General features: G+C 54.6%; 1 protein-coding gene across 4 annotated transcripts; it reads right to left on the bottom strand.

The window, feature by feature from the left end:
• Nucleotides 1-684: 684 nt before the first annotated feature.
• ERN2 (endoplasmic reticulum to nucleus signaling 2) lies at nucleotides 685-24,221 on the bottom strand. Of its 4 annotated transcripts, XM_043524385.1 has the most exons (23): nucleotides 24,044-24,221; nucleotides 18,126-18,243; nucleotides 17,686-17,719; nucleotides 16,302-16,374; nucleotides 15,900-15,972; nucleotides 15,334-15,456; nucleotides 14,783-14,884; nucleotides 13,782-14,043; nucleotides 13,330-13,408; nucleotides 13,069-13,219; nucleotides 12,127-12,248; nucleotides 11,699-11,875; nucleotides 10,809-11,019; nucleotides 10,310-10,400; nucleotides 9,354-9,543; nucleotides 8,546-8,645; nucleotides 8,008-8,207; nucleotides 7,061-7,208; nucleotides 6,089-6,216; nucleotides 3,808-3,931; nucleotides 3,372-3,439; nucleotides 3,035-3,286; nucleotides 685-2,955 (listed from the first exon to the last, which is right to left on the bottom strand). In XM_043524385.1, exons 1-22 carry the CDS (start codon nucleotides 24,122-24,124, stop codon nucleotides 3,065-3,067), a joined length of 2,877 nt encoding a protein of 958 aa, XP_043380320.1. In that variant the 5' UTR covers nucleotides 24,125-24,221; the 3' UTR covers nucleotides 685-2,955; nucleotides 3,035-3,064. The 4 variants fall into 4 exon arrangements, with proteins under 4 accessions (XP_043380320.1, XP_037766957.1, XP_037766958.1 ...); XM_037911029.2 differs by having other exon boundaries at nucleotides 685-3,286; XM_037911030.2 differs by having other exon boundaries at nucleotides 685-3,286; nucleotides 10,310-10,394.
• Nucleotides 24,222-24,602: the final 381 nt, after the last annotated feature.

Below are 24,602 nucleotides of genomic sequence, written 5' to 3'. Positions count from 1 at the left end.
GATTTCCTGTCACGACAGTTTTTGATGGCAAACAGAGCATTCAATTCAATGCCAAGATAGTTGTGACAAGTGGCTGTTTTCTCTGGGAAGTTTTGGATTTCTCAGAAAAGAGACAGATCTGAAAAAGGACATTTCAATTTGGAAATGGTGCCTTGTTCCTCTGTGTGGGCTGAGCTCCCTGGCCTGACTACATCACCCATGATGCACTGCCTTCCCCACCCAGAACAGAGACCGTGGTGGATCTTGGGAAATGCAGTCCAACCAGGCAGCTGTCTCCAAAGGAGAATGGGAACATGATGCACCATAGTGATGCTTCCAAGGCTGCAGCTTTTGCCCAAAATTGTTCAATATTCAAACTTTCTGCCAAAACTATCACAATTTCCAGAGCAGACTTCCCCCCCCCCACACTTTTGATCATCTGGTCAATCACTCAAGAGGACAATAGCTACTTGGTTTAGACCCTGGTCTCAAATACCCTTACAAGGCAGTCCTATAATTAGGCCTGAGCAGTGTTGTATGGGTCCCTGAGGATCCAAAAGGACTCAACTCTGGCAGGGCTGAACATGTATATTTTGGGGCCTCACTATCCCTCCCTGGCCCTTTAGTTTGGAGATGCAGCTCCTAAGCAGGGCTTTCAGCTAGCACGAATTGCTGAGTTTCTTTCCAATGTTAACAAGTCCAAACTTTCAAAACAATTTTTATTTACAACATTTTGTATAAAACATTCTCTGCCATATAAAATGTTCTGAATATACACCAGGTACGAACTGATTGTGACCAAAGGAACAGACCCCCAATACCCACGTACAAAGCTAAATCAAAACATACAAAACCCACACCCCTAGAGAGGAAAGCACTGCCCAGAGGAGAAGAGCTAGCAGGAGACATTCAGGCATGTGGCATGAGTTATCTATAGGCTGCTGAATGCAGAAGGGGCTTAGAGACCCATTATCAATTCTTCCTCCCACAGGGGCTCCAGCTGGGATCAGTGGAAACTGTATGCGAGTTGAAGTCTGGCCAGGGCCGCATCCCAGCAGAGTGAAAACCTGCTCCCTGGCTCTGGGGATAGAAGGTCAGACCTCAGGGACACCTACATCCCACCTCTGCTGAAGGAGGATTTTTCTGTCCTTGCTGGGCTGGAGCATGCCTTGTTAGTGGGAAGGCTCCAGCAGTCTCCTCTCCCCCATTTCTCAACTCAGGCCCTTGAGAAGGAGTTAAAAACATCTAGTTTGTAATTCATCACTTGAGACCCCTGTCTTGCAGAGAATTCTGCTTCCAGACAGGCCAGACCTGCTCACTGACTAGGTCCCAGGAGGAGGAAAAACAGGAAATGCTACCACCACCTCCGTGGCAATGTTCTCTTGGGCAAGGGTAGGATTCTGCCTCCATGGTGAAGAGATTCCAGATCAGACACTGCCAAGATGCTAAAGCTAGAGCAGCCAGCAGCCACAAAAGGATCCTCACAACCAAGGAATTTGGAAGCGGTGGTCATTTCTCTAGATTCTTGGAGGCCCTGGGAGTGGGGGAGGCCCGGTACACCGTACGCTCCAAGGGACAGGCTCTCTGCATGGATGAGGAAGCCCCCTCTATACAGAGGGTTCCTCATGAACAGCAGCATCCTCCAGAAAATAGGGGAAACAATCCCTTGGGGTTCCATAGTCTCGTGGCTCATGCAGATGTGGCATCAGGCATCTGTCCGAGACCTTCAAGCCTGTGAGCTGGGATGAAGATGGGCTGCTACAGACGGAGAAAGCTTTTTACTCAGCCAAACCGAGATATGGGGATTCTGTTGGGATGTTCCCTAGAGCAGCCTTCCCTACCTGCCTCCAGAGCTGGGCGACCCCACTCCTTCAATGGGCCAGGTGGGGCAGAAAAGAGGCCACAGGAGGTGCTCCTGCACCCAGGCCCTGAGCTTGCATCCTGTAAACTGAGCTTCTGCAAATCCACTTGGTCCAGCCCCAGTGACTTCTACCCGGCCACAAAACAGTGGGGAAGGGCCATGGTGAGAGAGACAGACCTCTCATTTTAGCACTGCCGGTGGCCTACATCTTCCGTAGATAGTGGACAAAAAACCCAGCCCAAATGTCAGGCGGGTATGTTGTCCAGCCAGGGCATAAGACCATATCCAGTGTCAAGACCACATCAGTCCTGCCGTTCACATTCAAGTTTTAAATAGACAAACACCCCAGCTTCCAACAGCTCAGCACGGAAAGGAATCAATGAGAGAAGTTTGCTGCATCAGCCTCTGCTCTAGCAGATGCATACAGGCAACAGAGGACCTTGCTGTTTCCCATTCTGATGCTTAAGGGCTGGCACTGGAAAGATAGGGTCTTGGAAGCAAAATATAAATAGCCTAAAACATTTTCAATTAAAAATGGTAAAGCATCTCGCTGCAGCTGTTGGTGTGATGGTTGCCACACTACAGCCCTACAGGAGAAGTCTCTTCCATTCTAATGCCCCCGCTCCAATTATCTTCTGAGCTGAAATGTCTCTTGATGGAGCATAAACCGAACATTTACGTTTGGATAAAATCCATTCAGATAGTCCCAAGAAAAAAAGAGAGACTGTGTCTACAGGCATGCGTGTGCATGCACCTACCTACCTCTCCAGGGGTGGCTTTGCACAGCAGCCCAGGTTGGATTTAAAGCTTTACATTTAGTGACCAGGCCTCAGTCAGGGCCAGGCACATGCCATGGTTGAAGGAGCAGCCCCAAAGAGACAAGCCACCCAGGAACCACCGAGGAAACTCTCTTGGGTTCCCACCACAGGCCTCTCCCTGGAAAGGTAGGCAGTGACATCCCCAGACTGCTAGTGCCAGGGAGCGGCCAGAGATGCCATCCTGCTGCTCTCCAGGGGAAGTGAAGCTCCAGAACCAGTTTAGGGTGGCAGGTGGGGTTGTGAAGCTGTGCTAGGTCCTGGTAGCTTTGCTGGGGGGATAAAATCCTTCAGAAATCTCTGCATTAAAAAAAGATAAAATTGAGGCACATGTTGGCTGAGCCCCACCTGCTGGGATCCCTGTTCCGGCAGGATTCACCTTGGCAGCACCAGAGAGCAGGCCTTCACTCTAAGTTCTCTCCCAGGTGTGGCTTCTCCACTCGTTTCCAAGGTCTCCTGGCTGCTGCTGATAATAGGGGTGGAAGAGCCTCTCTGTGGCACAGATCTGCATGGCTCTGTGTGTGTGAAGCAGCAACTCGGGGAAGCGAGAAGTAAAGTACTGAACAAACTCATCAGGAACAGCCCCAAGAGTCTCCTGGACGTCTGTTGGCAGCTCATGGTAGTGATGCTTCTACATTGGAAACAGATTAAACACGATTACCGGGGTCACTGCACAGGGCAAACTGGACCCCACGCTGCTGGGGGGGTGACAGTACCTTGTTCCTCATGGCCCGCAGAAGGTCACGTACTGAACTGCCCTTGTATGTTCGGAACTTCCTCAAGTCTGGAAACAGCAAGAGACTCAAATAAGCATCAGCAATGTTGGGCCTCTGCAGTATTGTGCTAACAGGGCATCAGGGCTGGGAACATTTCCCCATGGGGGATGCAGTGGGACAATCCTCCGAGGGAGATCTGCTTGGGGCATTTAAGACTGGGCAGAACAAAGCCCTGTCAAGGGGAAGGGCTAGCTGGATTCGTCATCCATTCTGGGTCCATGGGTTTCAGTCCATTTGATTTCCAGCTGCCAGGAAGTGACTGCATGAGAACATGACACTAGCACTGGTGAGCTCCATGCAAACGCTACATATGGCTCAGTATGAAACGGCTCCGTGAGGTTACTGCCAAGCAGTAAGCCTGGCACCTGAGCTTCACCTGTCTGCAGCGGGAGAGAGATGTGAGCTCTCCAATTCAATCTCACGACCGAGCAGCCCCCAGACTCCAAGGCAGTAAGAATGGGTCCCTCGGCAGGCTCCTTCTCAATACGGTCGCTTACGTCCTGAAATCCAGAGAGGGGTGGGGGGAGTCAATGGAAACTTCACTTTGTACTGGGGGAGCCCCAGTGCTGACATTTTCCAAAGGCTTATGGACACCAAGGGGACGTAGGGCTAGTTCTGCTCAACACTGGGTGCCAACGGAACTTAGCAGCACGGTCCACCTACAGGAGAGTCTGAAACCGAAGGTGCAGCCTATGGGCTGGGAGCTGGAGGATTCTGGGAAAGGCCCCCCACAGTTGGCTGCAATGAGGTCTAGCAGAAACCTGACCCCTAACAGACCCCAGCCTCCATCACGGTGAGATGAGGTATTTGAAACTGTTTTTTCTAGTGGAGAGATGGCTCCACGCCAAGGTACTTCCCTCTGCAGGGTTACTGCCCCCAAACCCAAGAGAAAGCTTTTCACTCTCCTTGCATGAAAGTCAATGGCTCACAATTAACTCAGAGAGCCCTGCGCTCTGCAGACAGCTGGACCTACATTCTATGGCAAGGACCCTGAATTCTTTTAACTTCAAAGGGTGTAAAAAGAAAAGGAGTACTTGTGGCACATTAGAGACTAACCAATTTATTTGAGCATGAGCTTTCGTGAGCTACAGCTCACTTCATCGGATGCATACTGTGGAAGCTGCAGAAGACATTATATACACACAGAGACCATGAAACAATACCTCCTCCCACCCCACTCTCCTGCTGGTAATAGCTTATCTAAAGTGATCATCAAGTTGGGCCATTTCCAGCACAAATCCAGGTTTTCTCACCCCCCCACCCCCCCACACACACAGAAACTCACTCTCCTGCTGGCAATAATGCTAAGCTATTGCCAGCAGGAGAGTGAGTTTCTGTGTGTGTTTGGGGGGGGGGGGGGGGCGGTGAGAAAACCTGGATTTGTGCTGGAAATGGCCCACCTTGATTATCATGCACATTATAGGGAGAGTGGTTACTTTGGATGAGCTATTACCAGCAGGAGAGTGAGTTTGTGTGTGTGCCTTTTTTGGAAAAAAGGGGGGGGGGTGAGAAAACCTGTATTTGTGCTGGAAATGTCCCACCTTGATTTTCATGCACGTTGTAAGGAGAGTGGTCACTTTGGATAGGCTATTACCAGCAGGAGAGTGAGTTTGTGTGGGGGGGGGCGGAGGGTGAGAAAACCTGGATTTGTGCTGGAAATGGCCCAACTTGATGATCACTTTAGATAAGCTATTACCAGCAGGAGAGTGGGGTGGGAGGAGGTATTGTTTCATGGTCTCTGTGTGTATATAATGTCTTCTGCAGCTTCCACAGTATGCATCCGATGAAGTGAGCTGTAGCTCACGAAAGCTCATGCTCAAATAAATTGGTTAGTCTCTAAGGTGCCACAAGTACTCCTTTTCTTTTTGCGAATACAGACTAACACGGCTGTTACTCTGAAACCTGTTAAAAGGGTATGTGTGTGTTTTATTGATATAAACACACACGTACATGATTCAATCAGCACCGCAGTCTGTGTTTATTTTTGCATTCAATTCAATCTATTTGATCCTCTCCACATTGTCAGTTTTCAGAGCGCTGTTGAGTTCTGTACTGACAATGAAGGTATTGGTGGGACGCTGGAGATTTGACAACTGGCTAGGAGACAGGTGGGGCTTTTGGCACCTTGAATTGCACAGGGAGCACCTTGGGACTGTGGGATCACTATATTAGCTGGATGTTTCTGAAAAATTGATCAGCAGCGAAATAAACTGTCATCTTTAGGTTTCAGAGCCAATACTTCACTGAGCTAAAGGGGGAAGTTCACACCTCTCAGAGCTTTTGTTTCAGGCTTGCTGCAGACTCAGGAAGACAGCACTGTTAGGCTATGCTCAAATCATCTTTTTAAGATGTTTGTAAGAAAAAGGGCTAGAAATCATGTTGGTTGCTTGTTTTAAATGAAAACTCAGAATCTGCAGCATGGAGCGGATCCCACAGCCAAAGAATCCCGGAATAGAAGAAGTCCTGCTCACAAAAAGGCAGATTCATTGCAGGGGTTGGATTTTATAACCACAGAGCACCAAACCAGCTGAGAATCCCAGGCTTCAGGAAAAACACCAGCTTGTTTTCTGATGTCACAGAATAGAGCTTTCATTGCTGAATTTGGAAATGGGGACAGAAGGATTGGGATCCACCCTGCCCAACCAGAGGGTTCTCACCTGGAAGAACTGCAGCTGCTTCTCACGACTCCAGAAGAAGGGATGCATGAGGACCTGTGGGGCCGATGGGCGCTCCTGGGGCTCGTTGCTGATCATCATCGAAATCAATTCCCTTGCAACAATGTTGTCTTGGATGTGAGCGTGAAAGAGAGCAGGTTACTAACACCCTTGGGGTTGAAGGGAGCTGTCCACACCTCGAGCCCAGAGCTTTCGTTACAAATCACAGCTCCAGTCATATCACTGACTCTCTTAGTCCTGCATACTCCCAGCAGGATTCCCAGAAAGGGAACGTGCATGTCCAGGACTGAACCCCAGATCATTGCAAGACCATGAAATACAACAAAATATGTCTGGCTCCTTCTATGCACCAGACTCACCAATACCTCCCCATAGGCAAGCTATGGGGCAAAGGAACATTTCAGACAAGTAGCTGGAAATACTAGTGAGGTCTAGTAGGCTGTGGAGTCATCTGCCAGGGAGGAACCCCACTGCTCGAGACATTTACAACTCAACTAGCTACAGCACTGCTGGGGATAATCCACCGCTGGCCATTGGAATGGACTAGTCATGACCTAACAGGCCTCTCCCACTGTTCTAGGGTTCCAGATCTGCTGCTGGGGACGTGCAGTCTCTATCCTCTGGGCACCTAAAATGCTGGTCCTGTGGCTGCAGCATGGGACAGCGAATCAGGAAACCGGGCTCTGTCATGACTTCCTGGGTGACCTTGGGCTGGTCATTTCGTCTCTGTGCCTCAGGTTCCCTAGCTGTAAAACAGGGTTAGCAGTACTGACCTGCCTGCCTGCCTCACAGGGGCTAGCGAGGCTAGAATAAAGCAACATCTGCAAAGTGATTTGAGATCCTCAGATGGAAGGTGCTGCAGAGGAGCCGGGCCAGAACAGCACTTCAGCATCCAGTTTCTACAGGGCTGGGAGCTCTATAAACATTCAGACAGCCTCAGAGAAGGGTCCTTACCATGAGTGTCTTCCAAGAGACATGCCAGCTGGTAAGTGCCCAACAATATATGAGCCTGTCGCCGTAAGCTGTCCCCGAAGGGGTGCTCCCCACCTGACACCACGTAGTAAAACACGCAGCCAGCTGAGAAGATGTCCACTGCGCACGTCTGCAAAACACAACCAGGGCCATGGGAGTGCTTAGCATTGGTGGGAGGGCCTTTGAACTTCCTCCTTGTCTCTCTTTCTGAACACGAACACTTGATTGGCTAAAGATTTAGCCAGGCAACCCCTTAGTTTGAGCTCCAAGAATGACCACCTAGTGGTCTCTCTTCTGATAGGCGTGAGCTGCTTGCTGGGACCAGACTCTTCTCTGCAGAAGGGAGTTTAACAGAACTCCTGGATGTATGCAAATAGTTCTCTCTGGAAGCTCTTTGGAGCAGGGACTGTCTCTTTCTACGGTCTGTGCAGCCCCTAGCGCAATGGGAACCTGATCCTGACTGCAGCCTTTGGCTGACACTGTAGTAGAAATACTGAGAGGAGATTTTCAAAGGCTCAAATGGGAGCTGGGCCCCTAGCTGACATTTGTGACTTTTGTGGGGCTTTTTAAGTTAACAACAGCAGGTGCAGGGTTTTATGAACCATGCTTCCAGCCCCCAGAGGCACCTGTGGAATGAGAGACACCCACATGGACCAGTAGCACGGCGGCCAACACAAGCACTTCCCAATCCCTATTACCAAACTATCTGATTCTCTAGCAGTGACTGAGGCACCAGCTCTGAGGGCAGCTGCCTCCCTGCCTCCCTCCAGGATGCCCAGCATGGTCACTGACTTCCAGCAAAGCAGAGAATTAGAACCTTCGACGTGGGCAGAATGAATAATCCTCTGCAGGTGCAAGGGAGGAAGCTGCAAGGACAGAAAATGTGCACAGCAAGCAGGGCTGAGGGGACATGGCAACAGCACACTCACAGGGTTCTCCTTTGGGTTCTCCCGCAGCACCTCCGGTGCGATCCAGCCCTCAGTGCCTGGGATTCCAGAGCGGAGGCTGAAGCTGTGCCGTCCCCCCTGCAGCTTCTTGCACAGGCCGAAGTCCGAGATGACAGCCCGGATCTGCCCGTGGCTGTTTGGGACAGAGATGAGGATGTTGCAGGGTTTCAGGTCACGATGAACTGAAAGAAATATCCTCCAAAGTGAGCTGGAGTTACCTGCAGAAGAGGCCGTGCAGCCGGAGGCAAAGCTGGGGGCAAAGCGCTCCCTCACCTATGTTCAAGGAGTGCAGGTGTGCCAGGCTAGAGCATCACCACGGGGTAACCTGCATGCCACCAATGCTGCCACACAGCGTGGGTCAGTGAGCAGCAGTCCTGCCTCTGCAGGCTGTGGATTCAAGTTCTGCACCAGGATTTTGGGCTGGAGAATTTCCCTTCCACAGACAATTCACTAGAACTGAACCTATTGCTTTAAGGCAACAGGCATCCCAACCAAAACTGGGGGCAAAGCGCTCCCTCACCTATGTTCAAGGAGTGCAAGTGTGCCAGGCCGGATGTGGTCTGATACAGCAGGGACACTGGATCCAGGTTCCGACGATCAAAGCTGGGGCTTTCCACATACTAACAACAGATGAGAGAAAAACCAAAGAGGAAGTTCACCCAGGTCTGCATTTACCAGAGTCAGAGATTTATAAGGACTTTTCCTTCTGCAACAATAAACCACGTCTTTTCCCAGCTTAAATCCTGGGAAATAGAAGAAAAGAACCAAGCTAGAGTCTGAGGTCTGCATTCCCCAGGCAGAACCTCTCCGTTCATACGGCAGAGGGCACCATCCCCACACTTCACTGCAGGCCTTGCAGAAGGGAACAGGAGCGTGCCAGATTAGCTGCCCCGGGTGCACAGGAAGCATGATGAAGCACTAGCTGCACCTAGTGCAGAGGGGATCGAATAAGCAAGTGAATGAAGGTGGGTGCCTAATGTAAAGATGTGTATCTTCGGTGTGCCTTGCCACACGCCCGTGAGCGAGGCAAGCATTATCCCATTGTCAGTTCTCTCTCGTTCTGCAGGTGGGGGAACAGGTGTAAAGAGATGGAACAACCTGCCCTAAGCCACACAGGAAGTTAGGAATTCCTAGGTCCCATCCCCGCACTCACACCTTTAGAACATGCTACCTCCCGTGAGAGTATGGCAGACTGGGCCATTGGTAGCCGATGACAAACAAGCGATGAAATAGTTCCACGAGGACCCCTGGACCTGGACTGCATAGCAAACACCCAGCAGGAGCGACAGAGCTAACAGCCACCCTGCAGCAGCGGCCCACTGGCTCACCTCCTGCAGTGTGGCGGAGCAGAGCTCAATGGCAATGTAATGGAACTGCTTGTCCTTCTCCGTACAGAAGTAGCGTACAACATTGGGGTGCTCATCTGACTCCCGAAGCAGCTGGACCTCCCGGTCGATGAGGTGAAAGCACTCGGGCAGAAGGCGCTTAACAGCCACGTTCCGGCCATCAAACTGACCCCTGGGATCAGGAGAAAGCCCCCATCACACCCTGCCCACAGGCCAGCCAGCCCAGACACACAGGAGACTCTCAAAGAGATCCACCCAGGTTCTGGCCTAGCCCAAGAACTAGTCTCCAAGGGCTCCCCAGGGTGACATCAGGAGGCGCACCCCAAACACAAGGGCAACTGGGCCTAGGCTGAAATCTCTGCAGCCACTGGGAAAGGCCAGGTTTGGTAGAGCCTTTTCTCAGAGAGATAAAGTCCCCTCGGCCTTCAGAGTGAGTTCGGTCCTGGGGAAAGGTGCTGTAGCCACAGCCTGAGGGATTCCGCTCAGCGTCAGGCAGACCAACCAACAGAACCCTTCTGTGCACCGGAGCAGACGCAGCCCGGGCAGGGCAGGGCAGCGCAGGCTTCCCCAGTGTGTCTAGATGCCAGCCAAGAGGGGAGTTCAGTCCTTGGCTGTGCTTGCCAGCTGGGGGGCCTGCTGTGCCAAGTGCAAGGGGGGCAGGACTGGTAACTTCCCGTTTTGTTTTCTACAGAGGCCACTGAATTCCAGTCCAACAGGAATCATATGATTTGATTTAGGTGGGTGAGACAGGAAAGCTCGATACCCCATTACCAGATGGCCCCAGCCAGATCCACCCTGCAAGGGCCTTCCAAGTTACTGCCAGGCCAAGCCCCCATGGCTCCCAGCTCCGGGGAGGAAAGTCGTCGTGGCTTCTCCAAACCAGACCTCGCATTAGCAAAAAGCAGGGCATTCGATGCGGGGACGGGACGACTACTCACCTGAATACAAAGGTTCCCCTGGCTCCATGGCCCAGCACTTCCTTGGGGTTAAAGGAAACCTTCCCAACTACAGTCACATCAGGCTCTGCAGCTGCAGAGAGTGCAGATCGGATTAACGTCACTAGCCATCCCCTCACTCACTGCCCACCTGCCTCTCTCAGGCCCCATCTCTACTTTCCTTTCCTTCCTATTTCCTATGCTTGTCCAGCACCAGCTTCCTCTATCTCCCCACTGATGTTAGAGCCTTCCCCTCTGCATCTCTGTGCCTCCTGATCCCACTGCGGATGGCACCATCTCTCCTGAATGCCCTGCTCTGGAAAGCCTTGGGGAAGACGTCATCCTGACCTGAGCTCTAGAACTTAGTGCTGCCTCCGAGCCTTGGCTTTTCCCTTCTAACACGGCCCCCTCTGCTCTCTGAGGAAGGGGACATGGGCAACCTGCCTCCCACAAGCTGGACCACAGGACAGAAGGTACCTCCCCATTCCTCACCAGCACAGACCTTCAGCAGCTCCAGACACAGCCAGATCCTGGTCGGCCATTCCATTAGGCAGGTCCTTCTGTGAGGAAGATGAGCCTGAGCTCCGTGATGGCTGCGAAGATGTTCGCTGGCTCCCACTCAGCGATTCCTCAGAGCTTGGCGGGAGAATCTCCCCAGAGATCTGGCCTGGGGAAAGCAGTCCCTGCTGCGGCAGTCGCTGCTCCAGCAGTTTCTGGGACACAAACAGCGTGGATGTCTCAGTTTCTTGGAAAAGCAGGTGATGCAGATGAAGCTACCGAGGTGGCATTACCACCCTGAGGGCAGCAACGTAACAATTATCCCTCCCCCATTACAGTGAAGGAAACCAGCAAACCCCCTCCTGGGGTCAAACAGCTCCAGTGGGGGTGGGCTCTGTGTAGTAATGGGGAAACTGAGCTCGCCTCTCCTGGGCCCTTGAACCAGCAGAGTTGTGTGGGGCAGGAAGAGTGGTGGAGGCCATGACTCAGGACACTGGCAGAGCTGTGACACAGAAGGTTCTTAGAAAGAAAAGGAGTACTTGTGGCACCTTAGAGACTAACCAATTTATTTGAGCATGAGCTTTCGTGAGCTACAGCTCACTTCATCGGATGCTACTCTGAAAAAAGGTTCTTAGAGGTACTTAATATGAGCCTGGAGAGGCCTGCAGGGTTAATTGATGGCTGCCGATTCCTCTGGGGCAGCAAGGGGAGGGCCTGGTGACAGGAACATCACAGCACCCTGTATGGCCATGCTAACCAGGACACCGTGTGTACCAAGGAATAGGGCAAACAGGGACCAAAGTGAACTTCTAGCTCCCATACCAGGGGGATTGCTGCGGCAATCAGTTCCTGCAGCTGCCAGCAAGGGGCACCACAGAGAGAAGAAACGCTCACCCTGAGACCGAAACTCAGGAGCAGAATGCCTCCGCCCAGTAGCACTGCAGTGACCACAAGATCCCAGCTGCCTGACTCTGGGTAGATTTCCGTTTGCTCTGCCTGGGTGGAGTCCCAACGGAACCGCCCATCGCTGCCCGTGCTAGCCTGATCCTCCAAGCCGTTCGGGGTCAGAAACTGCAACACAGAGCCAGGGTAATGGGTTACACCAACGGGGCCCCCCAGGCATCCCTTGCTGTAGACTCCATCCCCCACAGCTTCCCCCCACATGCAGGAATGCACATGGAGCATGCCTCCAATTCCTCGCTCCCCCTGGCAGACCCCACATGCCAGGACACACCAGCTTGCCTTGCACACAAGACATCTCTCCTTGTCCCTCTGGGTGCCACAGACCTTTGGGCAGCCCCCCAGACAGTCACACCACTCACATCATCAAACAGAGTCCTGGGAGGGGAGCTCTTGGGGATGATGGTTTCCGTAGTCTTCCGCAGGGTCTCTGGAAAGGCTCTTAGCATCGTGGTATGGACCACAGGAGGCAGCTCATGGTGCCCTGTGGGACAGAGAAAGCGCTCACCTGACCACACAGTCACACCTCAGTCTGCTCACAGCTCCAAACTGAGCCCAGCAGGGGCCCCAGCCAGACACACAGCATGGGCGTGTCTGCCAGGATGGGAAACATCTGGGCCTCACGCATTAAGAGAATCAGAGCAACATCCTGCTGGCTCAATCCCTGGGCATGGGCAAGGATCCCTGGAAGGCCATGGCCTCAGACCCTGGAGGAGGCGTGTCCCACACCAGACCTCCTTTAGTGGCAGCTTAGGCAGTGACCTCTTTAGAAACTCCTCAGCCCAAGGCCTGACCCCACTCGCCCGGTGTGACCGCTTGGAGTTACCCTGCTGCTGTTTTGCAACATGGGCCAAATTTTCAAACATGCCGGTGCAGACCTGTTCACTTGACATCACGACTGTGCTCACAGTATTGGGGTGAGTACACGCACCTCCTGTTTGCAGCTGCTATTCCCCAGGCACGATATCTGTGCACACACATTGGGTGCAACGATCTATTCACTTGCATGTAGGCTTGTGAGCCTCGCTTTGCAGAGATTCTGTCCCCCATGCCTGCACAGGAAGCTGTCCCTGGCAAGGAGCCAGGGATGCAGTGAAACTAGCTCCTGGGAAAGCAAATCCCAGCCCTCAGTCATTGCAGTGTCTTGTGGGTGCAGATCACAGCACAGGTTTCATTTAAAGTACCAGGCAAAGCAGGTTACTCTGCCACAGTAAAGAACATCCCCAAGCCCGGCTCCCCCTCACTGGGACAGTCTCCAGGAGCAACGGGACAGGGAATGCCCTGTCCCGCCCTGGAGCCCTCACCTATGAGGAGCCACTCGTTGTGCAGGGAGCTCATGCTGCCCTGCGGATACTTGACATCTGTGCTTGGTGTGATCTCACACTCGCCGGACTCTCTCACTGTCACATCATCTGTGGTGGGGCCATCGATCCTGGCCAGCGTGATCCCCTGGGGCTGGAGGAGTCAGACAGATCAGTATCAGGCAGGGCAGACGTGGCACTCACACCGACTTGCCTTGCCAGTCAAGGGCATGTAGGGGGCAGGAGCAGATATGGGACGCTTACCACAAGTGCCACGCTCTCGTGGACCAAGGAGGTCAGGGCGTAGAAGCTGGCTGCATGCTTCCCCACGTAGAGTGTCGGCCTGTGGTGTAGAGACAGAGTCAGTCCCAGCCTGTGCCACCGCATGGGACAAACAGAGCAACATGAATGCAGTGATACCTCCCAGAGAAACAGGCTTGGGGGACCCCCAGCCACACCCCCGGTTCTGAGACAAAGCCAGCTCCTTCCAAGGTGGAGAGGGGCAGGAAAAGCATTTCATTTACCTTAGCTTAAATTCCAGCCCTAGCATGTTCCTGGGGAGCCACTGTCCTCTCACCCAAGAGAGCATCAACTCCATTTCCAGTGCGCTCCTCAGAGCGTTGCCACCCTCATGCCCACCCCGTAGGTACCAAGGTTCACCCCCCAGCATGCTTCTATCCTCCTGCCCCGACCTGGAAGGCCCCTGAAACACCTACAGCAGCTGGGTCTTGGTGGTGGAGAAGTCCTTCATGGACTGGTAGTTCCACTTGATGAGGCGGATGTCCTGTGAGTGGAAGGTCAGGTAGCGCAACGTCTCCATGGCCACGTTGAGGTGGGGGACCCGGCGCAGACTGTCTTGGTGCCACGTGTACAGCCCCACCACAGGGGAGCCATAGTTCTGCATCCACAGGACATTACCACTCTCCTTGTCCACAGTCACCAGCAGGCCGTCCCCACTCGACGCAAAGTGAGCCATCTCTAGCCACAGACACAAGGCAGCTAGTGCCACAGCATTTCCTGGGGAAGGTTATCTCCCCCCCACCCGCTCTCACAGACTGTTTAGTCTCCCCAGTTACAGACAGGTTGGGGATGCTGTCCACTGATGCTACTGAGGCATGCACCATTTGCTGGGTCACTGCAAGGAGCAAACCTCCCCAGTCCTCGCCCCATGTGACTCCTCAATCCAAACCAAAGGCAGCCTAGAGGATCCTATTGCCCCAGCGCCCCCGGATCCACAGGGGCTGGGGGTGAGGGATGTCTTCCAAGACACGTGTGCCCTTTAGTCTGCCCTTCAGAAGCGTCAGTGACTCTCCCCCAGCCCAGGAGGGCTGCACACAGCTGGAGCACTCATCAGCTGGCACAGCGCTTGTGACAGACGTGCCACCTGCCCTGTCACAGCATCCGACTCTCTCCAGTCAGGCAAGTTGTAGTCCCGAAGGCTGCCCACACCCCCACTGCTCTCCCCCTCCCCCTGCTGCTGTGCGGGAAAACGGCTCTCCGATGCGGCACTGATTTCAGATCAGTCCTTCTGGAAATGGAGAGCCTCCCATGCATGGACAGCATTGCTTCAAGGCTCCATGTGCAAGCAAAGCTGGACAGGAGCTAATAGCCATGGAGGTGAGGGGGACCATTCTCCCCTTGGGAAGCTGGGACTGCCTCATTGCAGTTGAGAACAGGACCCGCCTCCACACACACGCTGCAGTGCCCAGGGACTCACTGTAATCGTACGCCTCGTCGTAGAGCTCTGCTGAGTAGTCATGGTAGGTGGCATTCCAACGCAGCTCCCGGGACTTGGTGTCATACATGGTGATGACATATTCTGGGGATCAGAGAGGAACAGCTACGACCACTGTGCTGGAACTCAGACGGCTACTCTACCCAGAACGAGGGGCTTTCCAATGGGACAGGCCAGAGGAACAGGAACGGGATGCTGATCATTCTGTTAACTACTTCAGAAGGGAACCACACCACAGTGCTGCTAGGCAACACTGACCTAATGACATAGTCAGGAGAGCCTCCCTCAGGAGAAGCCCTGCAAGGAGGTCAAGGAGCATCAGAAGAGCTATAGGGATTGTCCCTTTTAATTGGGTAACCAAAGGTCTCCACTCCCCATTTGTAATGGGAAAGCAGGGCCTTTCGCTCCAGCACACCAGAACTGGGAACCTCCTCCAACAGTAAGAATGGATGGCAGCCTGACTAGACACAGGGAACAGCCCCTCAGCCTTATGGCTCTGCGCCTGCAACCAGCAGAAAGGGGGCTTGGCTTACGGGTGCGGCCGATGTAGAGGAGAGGAGTTGAAGGACACAGGCCATCCCAGGCCTCTGTCGACAGCGTCGTCTGCTTCTCTCCCGACCTGGGGTCCACGACGAACCACGTGTCCTGTTTCTTCCCTGGAAAGTCAGAAATGCCTCTCTCTCAATCTCCCATGTGCCTGGTACCCTTCTTTCAGAAGCCACCGCTTCTCCAGGTTCCTGAGGTCCTCTCCCATGCAACACCAACCCGTCTTCCCCTCAGGCCCATCTCCAGTCACTCCCACCTGCCCCCGGACTTGCTCCCATACAGGATCACCCCCACCCCCTTCCAGCAAGCTCCCCTGTCCCAGAGGGCTGGCACGTTCATACTCAAATTCGGATCTTCCCTAAGTCTGGCTTGGCTCCAACAGGGAGCTGGCTATGGGTCCTGCACACAGATCTGCACCCTACTAATTTAAACCCCTGCAGTGCCAGGCTGTCCCAGAGTCATCTCCATGGCAGTCTGGAGGAGGGAGCGGGAACGGCTGCCTTATGCACAGAGAAAGCCCCTTCTCTCTCCCACAGGAGGGGGTTGCTCGTACCCGTGTAGAGGACACCATCTGAACTGCGACACGGTGAGGACTGGACCAGCTCTGGGATGGTGAATGGGAGTTTCTGTAATGAACAGAGACGGCAAAGCAGCCTGTGAGTGACGAAGAGCCAGGGGAGACAGCCACGTGCACCATGGCCCGTCCCGCAAGAAGGGGTCCTCCTCCGGCGACGCAGACACACAAGCCAGCCACAGGAGTAGTCAGGGAGGAGACCCACATGGCTTTGCTGTCTCTCCCAGAGGCCATTCCTAAGGTGGCAGGGGTTAGCGCGAAGAGCATGAGGCCCTTGCACCTTCCAGCAGAGCTGCCCTCTCCTGCCCTGTTTGCATGCACCACCGCCAGGAAGGATGGAGGGCAGCACTCTTTATCCACCCCTCTGCCCCAGGTACTGACCATCAGGCCTTCTTTGTTTTTGCCTCCCAGGATGTACAGGCTGCCATCATTGGGGTCCGGGAGAAATGCCGGCCTGAAAGGAAGGAGAATGAAATGCCAGCCATGTCCTGCTTCAGGGCACAAGCCAGCTACTCACAGGGGTTAGGGGAAGGATCCCCCTCCGTAGGTTATTCCATGATTGTTCGCTATGGGGGGCGGGTATGCCTTCCGGTGAATCTCCTGGCATGGGATACCAAACCAGTTGAACTACCGGTCTGTCCAATATGGCAATTCCTACACAGCCACTCCACATCTACCCCATTCTGATGTCCTGGCACATCCCAGCTGGAGTCATTCCGTTTGCCTCCATGAATTCCCCCTGCAATTTCAAATGGATGCAGAATTTTTCCTCATTTCTCATCCTAAATGTGTGTGGTGTGTTACTGTGCGCTGTCGTGTCCACCCTAGAGGTGGCTGCACATTCAGCAGTGGGGGAAGAGAGTCCTACATTGCTGGTATTTGTAGCAGTTCAGGGCTCCTTGGGGAAGAAAGTCAAACAGGAATCATAACTAAGAATGAATGAAGCCCTAAATATCAGCTTGGGAGATTTCAGAGTAGCAGCCGGGTTAGTCTGTATTCGCAAAAAGAAAAGGAGGACTTGTGGCACCTTAGAGACTAACCAATTTCCTCAGGAGACACAAGCAGCCCAGACCAGTACTAGAGAGCCAGTGAGTGATCCATTAACAACAGGCCCCTCAGATAAACATCCCCTCCCAGAGGAGGTGAGCTCTGGCTTTGATGGCAAGCTTCTGGAGACCCTGCAGAGAGTCTGCCCAGCAAATGCCTGCCTTTGCACTCACACAGGCTTTGGCTGCATTAGGGTATCTCAGTAAGTTTACGACCGTTGCTCCCACTGGTAGAAGCACAAGTTTAGACAGGGCTCAGGGGCCGCCAGCATGTTGTTTACCGCGGTTGTGAGCAAGGTTAGATGACACAGTGGCCGGGCCTTGTCTGCGATACAGCTTGCAGTGGCCAAGTGGCACCAGTGCTAGTAAAAGGGGAAAGATTTTAAGAAAAAGCTGTGGCATTGGGCAGGGTGCTCAACCTCTCTGAGCCTCCATTTCCTCATTCTGCGCCTCCCTGGGGAGCAGCTCCTCAGTCAGTGTCTGCAAAGGCCTGGCAGGATGAGAAGTGGTAAGCTTTCTTGCAAAGAGAAAAGGAGTACTTGTGGCACCTTAGAGACTAACCAATTTATTTGAGCATAAGCTTTCGTGAGCTAATTGGTTAGTCTCTAAGGTGCCACAAGTACTCCTTTTCTTTTTGCGAATACAGACTAACACAGCTGTTACTCTGAAACCTTTCTTGCAAAGGACACCCTGGGGAGGGGAGGGGAGGGGACACTTACTCTGCCACATAAACAGGCACCTGAAGAATGGGATCTGAAAGAGAGAGTGAAAGAAACACATCAGTTGTCTCCTCTGATGTCCCTGCCACAGGGGGCCACGTGGCAGCATCCACAGCAGGATTTGCAATCACATGGTTACAAGCTCAGATCATTTACCTATTTGCATTTCAGACCCAGCCGGGAGCCCCGAGCAGTCACAGCTGCTTGTGTGAAGCTGCCCACTGGTGCATGTACTCCCCTTAAAACAGCAAGACCCTTGGGACTGGGCCATGCAAAAGGTGTCATTCTCCAGTGTCCCCTGCTCAGAGAAGCACTGGCAGGATCTGAACGGGAGGCAGCGCCTCCAGCCCTTCTCAGGCAGGAGGAGAGCCTGACCACAGGCAATGGCAATCCCCGGGGACCTGACCCCCAAATAAATACCCTCCAGAGTCATTGCTCACCATCCTTCAGGGTCCACTTGATGTCGCCTGTCTTCTTACTCACAGCGTGAAGGTTCCCATCGAGGGTGGACACAAACAGCAGTGTTTCTGGGACAGTCACTGTGCTGCCAGCAAGACACTGAGGGCAGAAACATGGCAAAGATAATACAGCGCCTGACCAGGACAACCAGATCCATTTAATGGGCCTGCCAACTGCATCCCCCAGTACACCAGCTAACCACTCCACTGGGTCACTGAGGAAGTGCCCAATGGGTCAAGAAATGGGGGGAGGGAGGGTTCCCCCCTAAATTGATACCACCTTGTACTGTAATCCCATCAAGTCTCATAAGTGAAGCAGCGACAGGATGGGTCACCCCTTGGGAGGGAGACATGGAAAGAAACCCTAAATACAGGAATTGGTGCTATAGAGGGTGTTCTCCCTATTGAGTCTGTGCTGCCTTGTGATAGGGTGTCTGCTGCTTTACCAGCCAGGGGCTTGGGGCCAGCCAGCTCTGTCTGGAAACAGAGCCATTTGAAGAACAGAGGGGATGATCAGACCCAGCTGAAAGGGGTCAGGGCTGAAAGAGCTCATTTGAAAACGGAGCTGCAGGAAGCAGGTTGGCTCCTATGGCAAGCCCGACAGCAGGGGGAGAGATGCATGGGCCCCCTGCAGCCTCCTTTAGTCAGGGGAATTGTGTTACTTTGTGAGTGTCACGTTTGACGAATAAACTGTGCCCTGAAGGCAAGGTCTGAACAGACTCTGGGTGTAGCATTAGTCCTTCCTGTGCAGGGAAGACAAGCCAGCAGCAGACTACATGTCCCCAGTAGCCCCATCCCAGTGTGACAAGGCACTGTGCTGCTGGAGGTATGGACTATTTAACAGGGAGTGGTAGTGCCAGCAGCAGAAGCAAAAGCTCCTGTCTCCCAGTCCCCTGCTCTGACAGCCAGCCTACCCCCCCATTCCAGAGCTGGGAACTGAACCTAGGGGTCCTGACTCTCAGTCCACTACTTCTTTAGATTTGTTGAAAATACCTATCAATAGAGCTCGGTGTGTTTCCATATTTATACAGCACAAGAATCAAACACAAAGTGCCCTCTCCCTTAATTCCTTAATCTGAATTTATTGGAAATCTTTTCGTTTCCCCAAGAGTTAGGATGTAGACCCGGATTTTTTTAGCCAAATTCCAGTTTGGATATTTACATTTCACTTCCCAAAATCCCCCATGCCGTTGCATTTGGATATGGGATTCCTCTCAATTTCCTTTCCTCAACCGTTGTGTAGCGCTGTTACACTATGGCAATAGCTACCCCAGAGGTGGCTGCGTTTCCGCAGTGGGTGAAGTGTTTCCTGCAGACTGCCTGCTGAATTTGTAAAATGCTTTCTATTTACTCATACTACAAATAGTACTAATAAAAACACACAGTAGTTTGAACCAAGAGCCCCCTATTTTCTGCCCTTCCGAACAGAACATAATTTAACATGGGGCCAAGGGGCAACCGACACCAGCAGGCTCCTCCTCCTGCTGCTGGAGATGAGCTATAGAACAGAGTGGCTGTTTCCTAAATCAGATTTCCTGGATGCTTTGCTAAAGGGTGACACGAGCTGACCCAGCCACTAGCCTCTCCCAGAAGCAAACTGGCTAGGCTGCTTTTCCTGCCAGAAATGCCAGGGATGCTGGCTCAGGACTTTAATGCCATGGATTGTAGTGACCCTGATGTTGAGACGGTATCTTCAAATCCCCCACAGAAACAATGCTCTGTGTGCATTACTCGCACCGCCACTGCCAGCCCACACTGCACCTTCCCAACACAAGCCAGCCACACCCATCGGCAAACAGGACCAAGGCTGAGCAAACAGCCCCAGGGCATGGTGGGGCGGGGCAGGGCAGAAGGCACTCTAGGCTGAGGAGGGAAGGGAACCACCTGTTCTTTTCCTGCTCAGGAATCTGAATTAGGATTTGAATTGCTGCCAATGAGCCCACCTGCTCAGAGCACCAGACCCACACGGCTTCCAGTTCCCGTACAGGCTTCAGTTAATAAGCAATTTGGCGGTCCTCTCTGTCTCCGTTGACTAAGGCAGGAACAACATCCGTACTCAGCACCACATTACAGGAAAAAGGGTGACAGTGGCCTGGGATCTAGACGTGACCCCTGCTTGGCTCCTGGGCACTGCCAGGAGTTTACACTGGTGGTGATAAAGTAGGCAGCCTTTTACCTAGTGTCTCACCAGCCCAGAGGGCTCAATGGGCCATGTATTTGCCTTGGATTCTGGATGCTGTCACTTGGTGGCCTAGCTCTCACCTCTCACTCCCTAGGGTCTGCTAAATACAACTAGACGCCAGGGTATAGCCCAGACAGGGCAGAGAAACCCAGACTGAAAAGAAACTCCAACCCTGGGCAGGGTGAAGAGAAGAAGAGCAGGAACGAGTCCTCTGTGGGGCCGGCTGTGCAGGCTATCAGTCAGGGAACCAAACCAGAGAGGAACTGGGCGGGGGGGGGGGGTGCACGCAAAGACACACATTCTTCCCTGCAGCCATTGTTTGCTGAAACTCATCCAGCTGTAACTACATAAATAAAAGCCATCATCACCCAGCACACCTCAAAAGTAATTCGGTCACCCCACTGGTTCTCTCCCTCCTGTCCCCATTGATTACTCTCATCCAACCCACTTAGCAGAGATGCTCACCTGCTCACTCCCCTGCCAGCCATCTCTCTCTCTCTCTCTCCCACTTCTATCATTCCTTCTTGTTTAATCTTAAGTATATTTAGTGCTGGCTCGGCAGCTCTCACTTTATCAACAGGACAACTGCAGCGCAGGCAGAAGCAGGGCAAACTCCCCCTCACTGCACCTCAACAATAGGCCTCCACCGCCCCACACACTATGCTATGGGTGCCAGCGGGCAGTGGTCAGTCTTCATGGCCTGTTCAGTCCTTGGTCTCTGCTGAGACTGCAGATGAGAGCACAAAAAGGGCTAACGGAGATGGTGGCTTTTGTGGTGAAGCCACCTGTCTGATGGAAACTGGGCTGAGTCATCAAACTCATTTCACAAAGGCCCCTGAGCAGGCATCAGTCACTATAACATTCTCTGCCCCTTTCTTTCCTCCCTAGGCTCTCTGGAGTTTGTGATGTCTCCTCCAAAGCCCTTCTCTTCTCTTCTGTGAAGGATGCCCAAACTAAGGGGCTGCCCAACCCCAGCACACAGCCCCAAGCTCCTGCACAGGACTTAGAGACAGGCTCATACACCTGCAGAATCATCCAACTCGCCTGCCAATCCAGGTAGCTGCGAAGCCCTTTAATTTCATTGTTAAATAGGGTGGTTCTCTCTTTACATTCAGCAATTCTCAGGCTGCCATACATGACTGGGAGATGTTCTGGCCAATCTTATACCAGGCACTGAAAGGCTAGACTGCCCACCAGTTACCGAACCAGATTTTATTCAGGCTCCGATTTACCCTCGGGTATAAAAGGGTTGGAGGTTTCTACCAAAGCCCTGGAGATCTATTTGTAATAGACTTTACCTTACAGCCACTACTACAGCTGAACCACAGCTTCTCAGGGAATGGGAGGAGCGAAGGCTGCACCAGGACACGTCTCTCCAGACTCTAAGGCCGGGGTGGCCAACCTGGGGCTCCGGAGCCACACACGGCTCTTCAGAAGTTAATATGCGGCTCCTTGTCTAGGCACCAAGTCCAGGGCTGGGGCTACAGGCACCAACTTTCCAATGTGCCAGGGGATGCTCACTGCTCAGCCCCTGGCTCTGCCCCCACTCCACCCCTTCCCGCCCCTCCCCTGAGCCTGCCATGCCCTTGCTCCTCCCCTCCCACCCAGAGCCTCCTGCATGCCAAGAAAGAGCTGATTGGGAGGTGCGGGGGCAGAAGGGGAGGGAGAGGGGGAGGTGCTGATCAGTGGTGGGTGGGAGGCGCTGGGGGGAGAGGCTGCTGACGTATTACTGTGGCTCTTTGGCAATGTACATTGGTAAATTCTGGCTCCTTCTCAGGCTCAGGTTGGCCACCCCTGCTCTAAGGGTACATCTACACTGCAATAAAACACTTGCCACTGGCCCATGTCAGCTGACTGCGGCTCGCAGGACCCTCCCACCTTGCAGGGAATGAGTCCCCACATCTACACAAGCAATTTTATAGCCCCACAGCCCGAGTTCCATGAGCCTGAGTCAGGTGACCCAGGCCAGCCTCTGGTGTTTCATTGCAGTGTAAACACACCCTAACAGACCTATGGCATCAGCCCGACAGGTACCACAGGCTGGTTTCCTCTTCTTGGCAGGCAGCCGATCAATGATCCATTCAAAAAGCCATCATGGCAGGCAGCCCTGGAGTCTGTGGACGTGGCCATATTACTAGTGGTGGTGACTCATGGTGGTCACCTGAGTATGCTGGCAATACCTTGATCCAGTCGCCCAATCCAATCGGCTGGAAAGAGGCAGCAGGTTGTGGGTTCTAATCCTGCCCCAGGGCATGGGCCCACAGTCATTGCTGAGCAGTAGGCAGTGGAGAAAGGACGGCAGTGTTGCAGGTTCCATCCACAGGGGCCAAGCTCTCTTCAGCCTGCCCCTGGCAGTAAAGGGTCATGAACAGACGGTGTTTGTCAAAACTAACTGGGGACAACTTGTATCCTGGCCATTGTGCCCCCCTCAGTCAGTTTTACCACTGGAAGCTGGGTGAGCTGCCCCTGAGCGCAGAGTAGCTGCCACACGGAAGGGCACTGTTCCTGCCCACCCAGGACTGGATCTAACACCTGAGCTTGGTAAAAGGCAAATAATCCCATTCTGACTACAGGCTATCCCCCAGCAGACAGCACTCCAGGGCACTTTGCCACCCGCCCCCATTCTCTGGGGTCTCTATGGTGGGATATCCAGGCTGGTGCAGATTCCCCCGTCGTTCACTGGGGATCAGCATCGCCCACCTTCCCTCCCTCCTGGGGGTGAAACACTAGACAGCAAACCAGGCGGTGCAAGAACATCAACCAAGAAGCTTGGTAACAATGTGTGTGCGGTGTGGGGAAACCCCAGCTTCACCCTCCCTCAGTACGGGCCCTAATGAGGGGCTTGGCCCCCCAGCGGGCTCAGTAGTCTCCTCACAGACACAACGAAAAAAGAAAAGGAGGACTTGTGGCACCGTAGAGACTAACCAATTTATTTGAGCATAAGCTTCGGTGAGCTACAGCTCACTTCATGGGATGCATCCGAGCTGTAGCTCACGAAAGCTCATGCTCAAATAAATTGGTTAGTCTCTACGGTGCCACAAGTCCTCCTTTTCTTTTTGCAGATACAGACTAACACGGCTGCTACTCTGAAACAGACACAACGATTACAGGTACTTTTACCCTGAAGCTTCCCCCCTCTCTGACCCCTCATTGACAGCCCCCTCCTGCTGGGGGTGACCCCAGAGCTCTCCCAGACCCCCAACGTTGACAGGGGCCCCGCCTGCCGGGGGGTGACCCCAGAGCCCGCCCCCCGCACGCCGCCGGGTGACCCCAGAGCCCGCCCCCCGCACGCCGCCGGGGCCCCCCGCCTGCCGGGGGGTGACCCCAGAGCCCGCCCCACACACGCCGACGGGGCCCCCCACCTGCCGGGGGGTGACCCCAGAGCCCGCCCCGCGCACGCCGACGGGGCCCCCCGCCTGCCGGGGGGGTGACCCCAGAGTCCGCCCCGCGCACGCCGACGGGGCCCCCCGCCTGCCGGGGGGGTGACCCCAGAGTCCGCCCCGCGCACGCCGACGGGGCCCCCCGCCTGCCGGGGGGGTGACCCCAGAGCCCGCCCCCCGCCTGCCGGGGGGGTGACCCCAGAGCCCGCCCCGCGCACGCCGACGGGCCCCCCGCCTGCCGGGGGGGTGACCCCAGAGCCCGCCCCCCGCCTGCCGGGGGGTGACCCCAGAGCCCGCCCCGCGCACGCCGACGGGGCCCCGGGGGGGGCGGCCTTTACCTGCGCCAGGTGAGCCGCCAGGGCCCAGAGGCCCAGCAGGAGCCGCCCGGGCCGGGCCGGCCGCGCTCGCCCGCCGCCCATCGCGCTGCCCGAGCTCGGCGGGGGCAGGGGCCGACATGCCGCTCGCCCGCCCCATGCCCCGGGGCCGCTAGCGCCGCCGGCCGCCCCGCATCCCGCCCGGGCGCTGCGCGGGCTCCGGCGGGCGCGGTCCGCGGGGCGGGTCCGGGCCCGGCCGCCGAGCGGCGCCTCCCCGCGGCCGCCCCGGTGGGCAGCGGCCCGCGCCAGCCCCGGCCGCCGGAGTCGCGTGGGGGAGCCGCGGGCGCGGTGCTCGGGCCGCCCGGCTGCTCGCCCGAGGCTCCGGCCGCTGCCTCCGCCGGGCCCCGCGCCCCGCGCCCCGGCCGGTTAATGATTCACCGCGGGCCGGGCGGAACCAGGATGCGGGTTTCCTGCCCCGCCACCACGTCAGCCCCGCCGGCCCCGCAGGGCAGGAGAGCCCGGCCCAGCAGCTCCCCCGCGGGGCCGCCCCGCGGGTGCTGGGGAGGGGGGGGGCTGCCGCGCC

This window comes from Chelonia mydas, chromosome 10 (assembly GCF_015237465.2).
Source record: "Chelonia mydas isolate rCheMyd1 chromosome 10, rCheMyd1.pri.v2, whole genome shotgun sequence".
NCBI classification, from domain to species: Eukaryota; Metazoa; Chordata; order Testudines; family Cheloniidae; genus Chelonia; species Chelonia mydas.
Note: the sequence above shows the minus strand (reverse complement) of the source record. Positions and strands in the feature narration are given on the sequence as shown.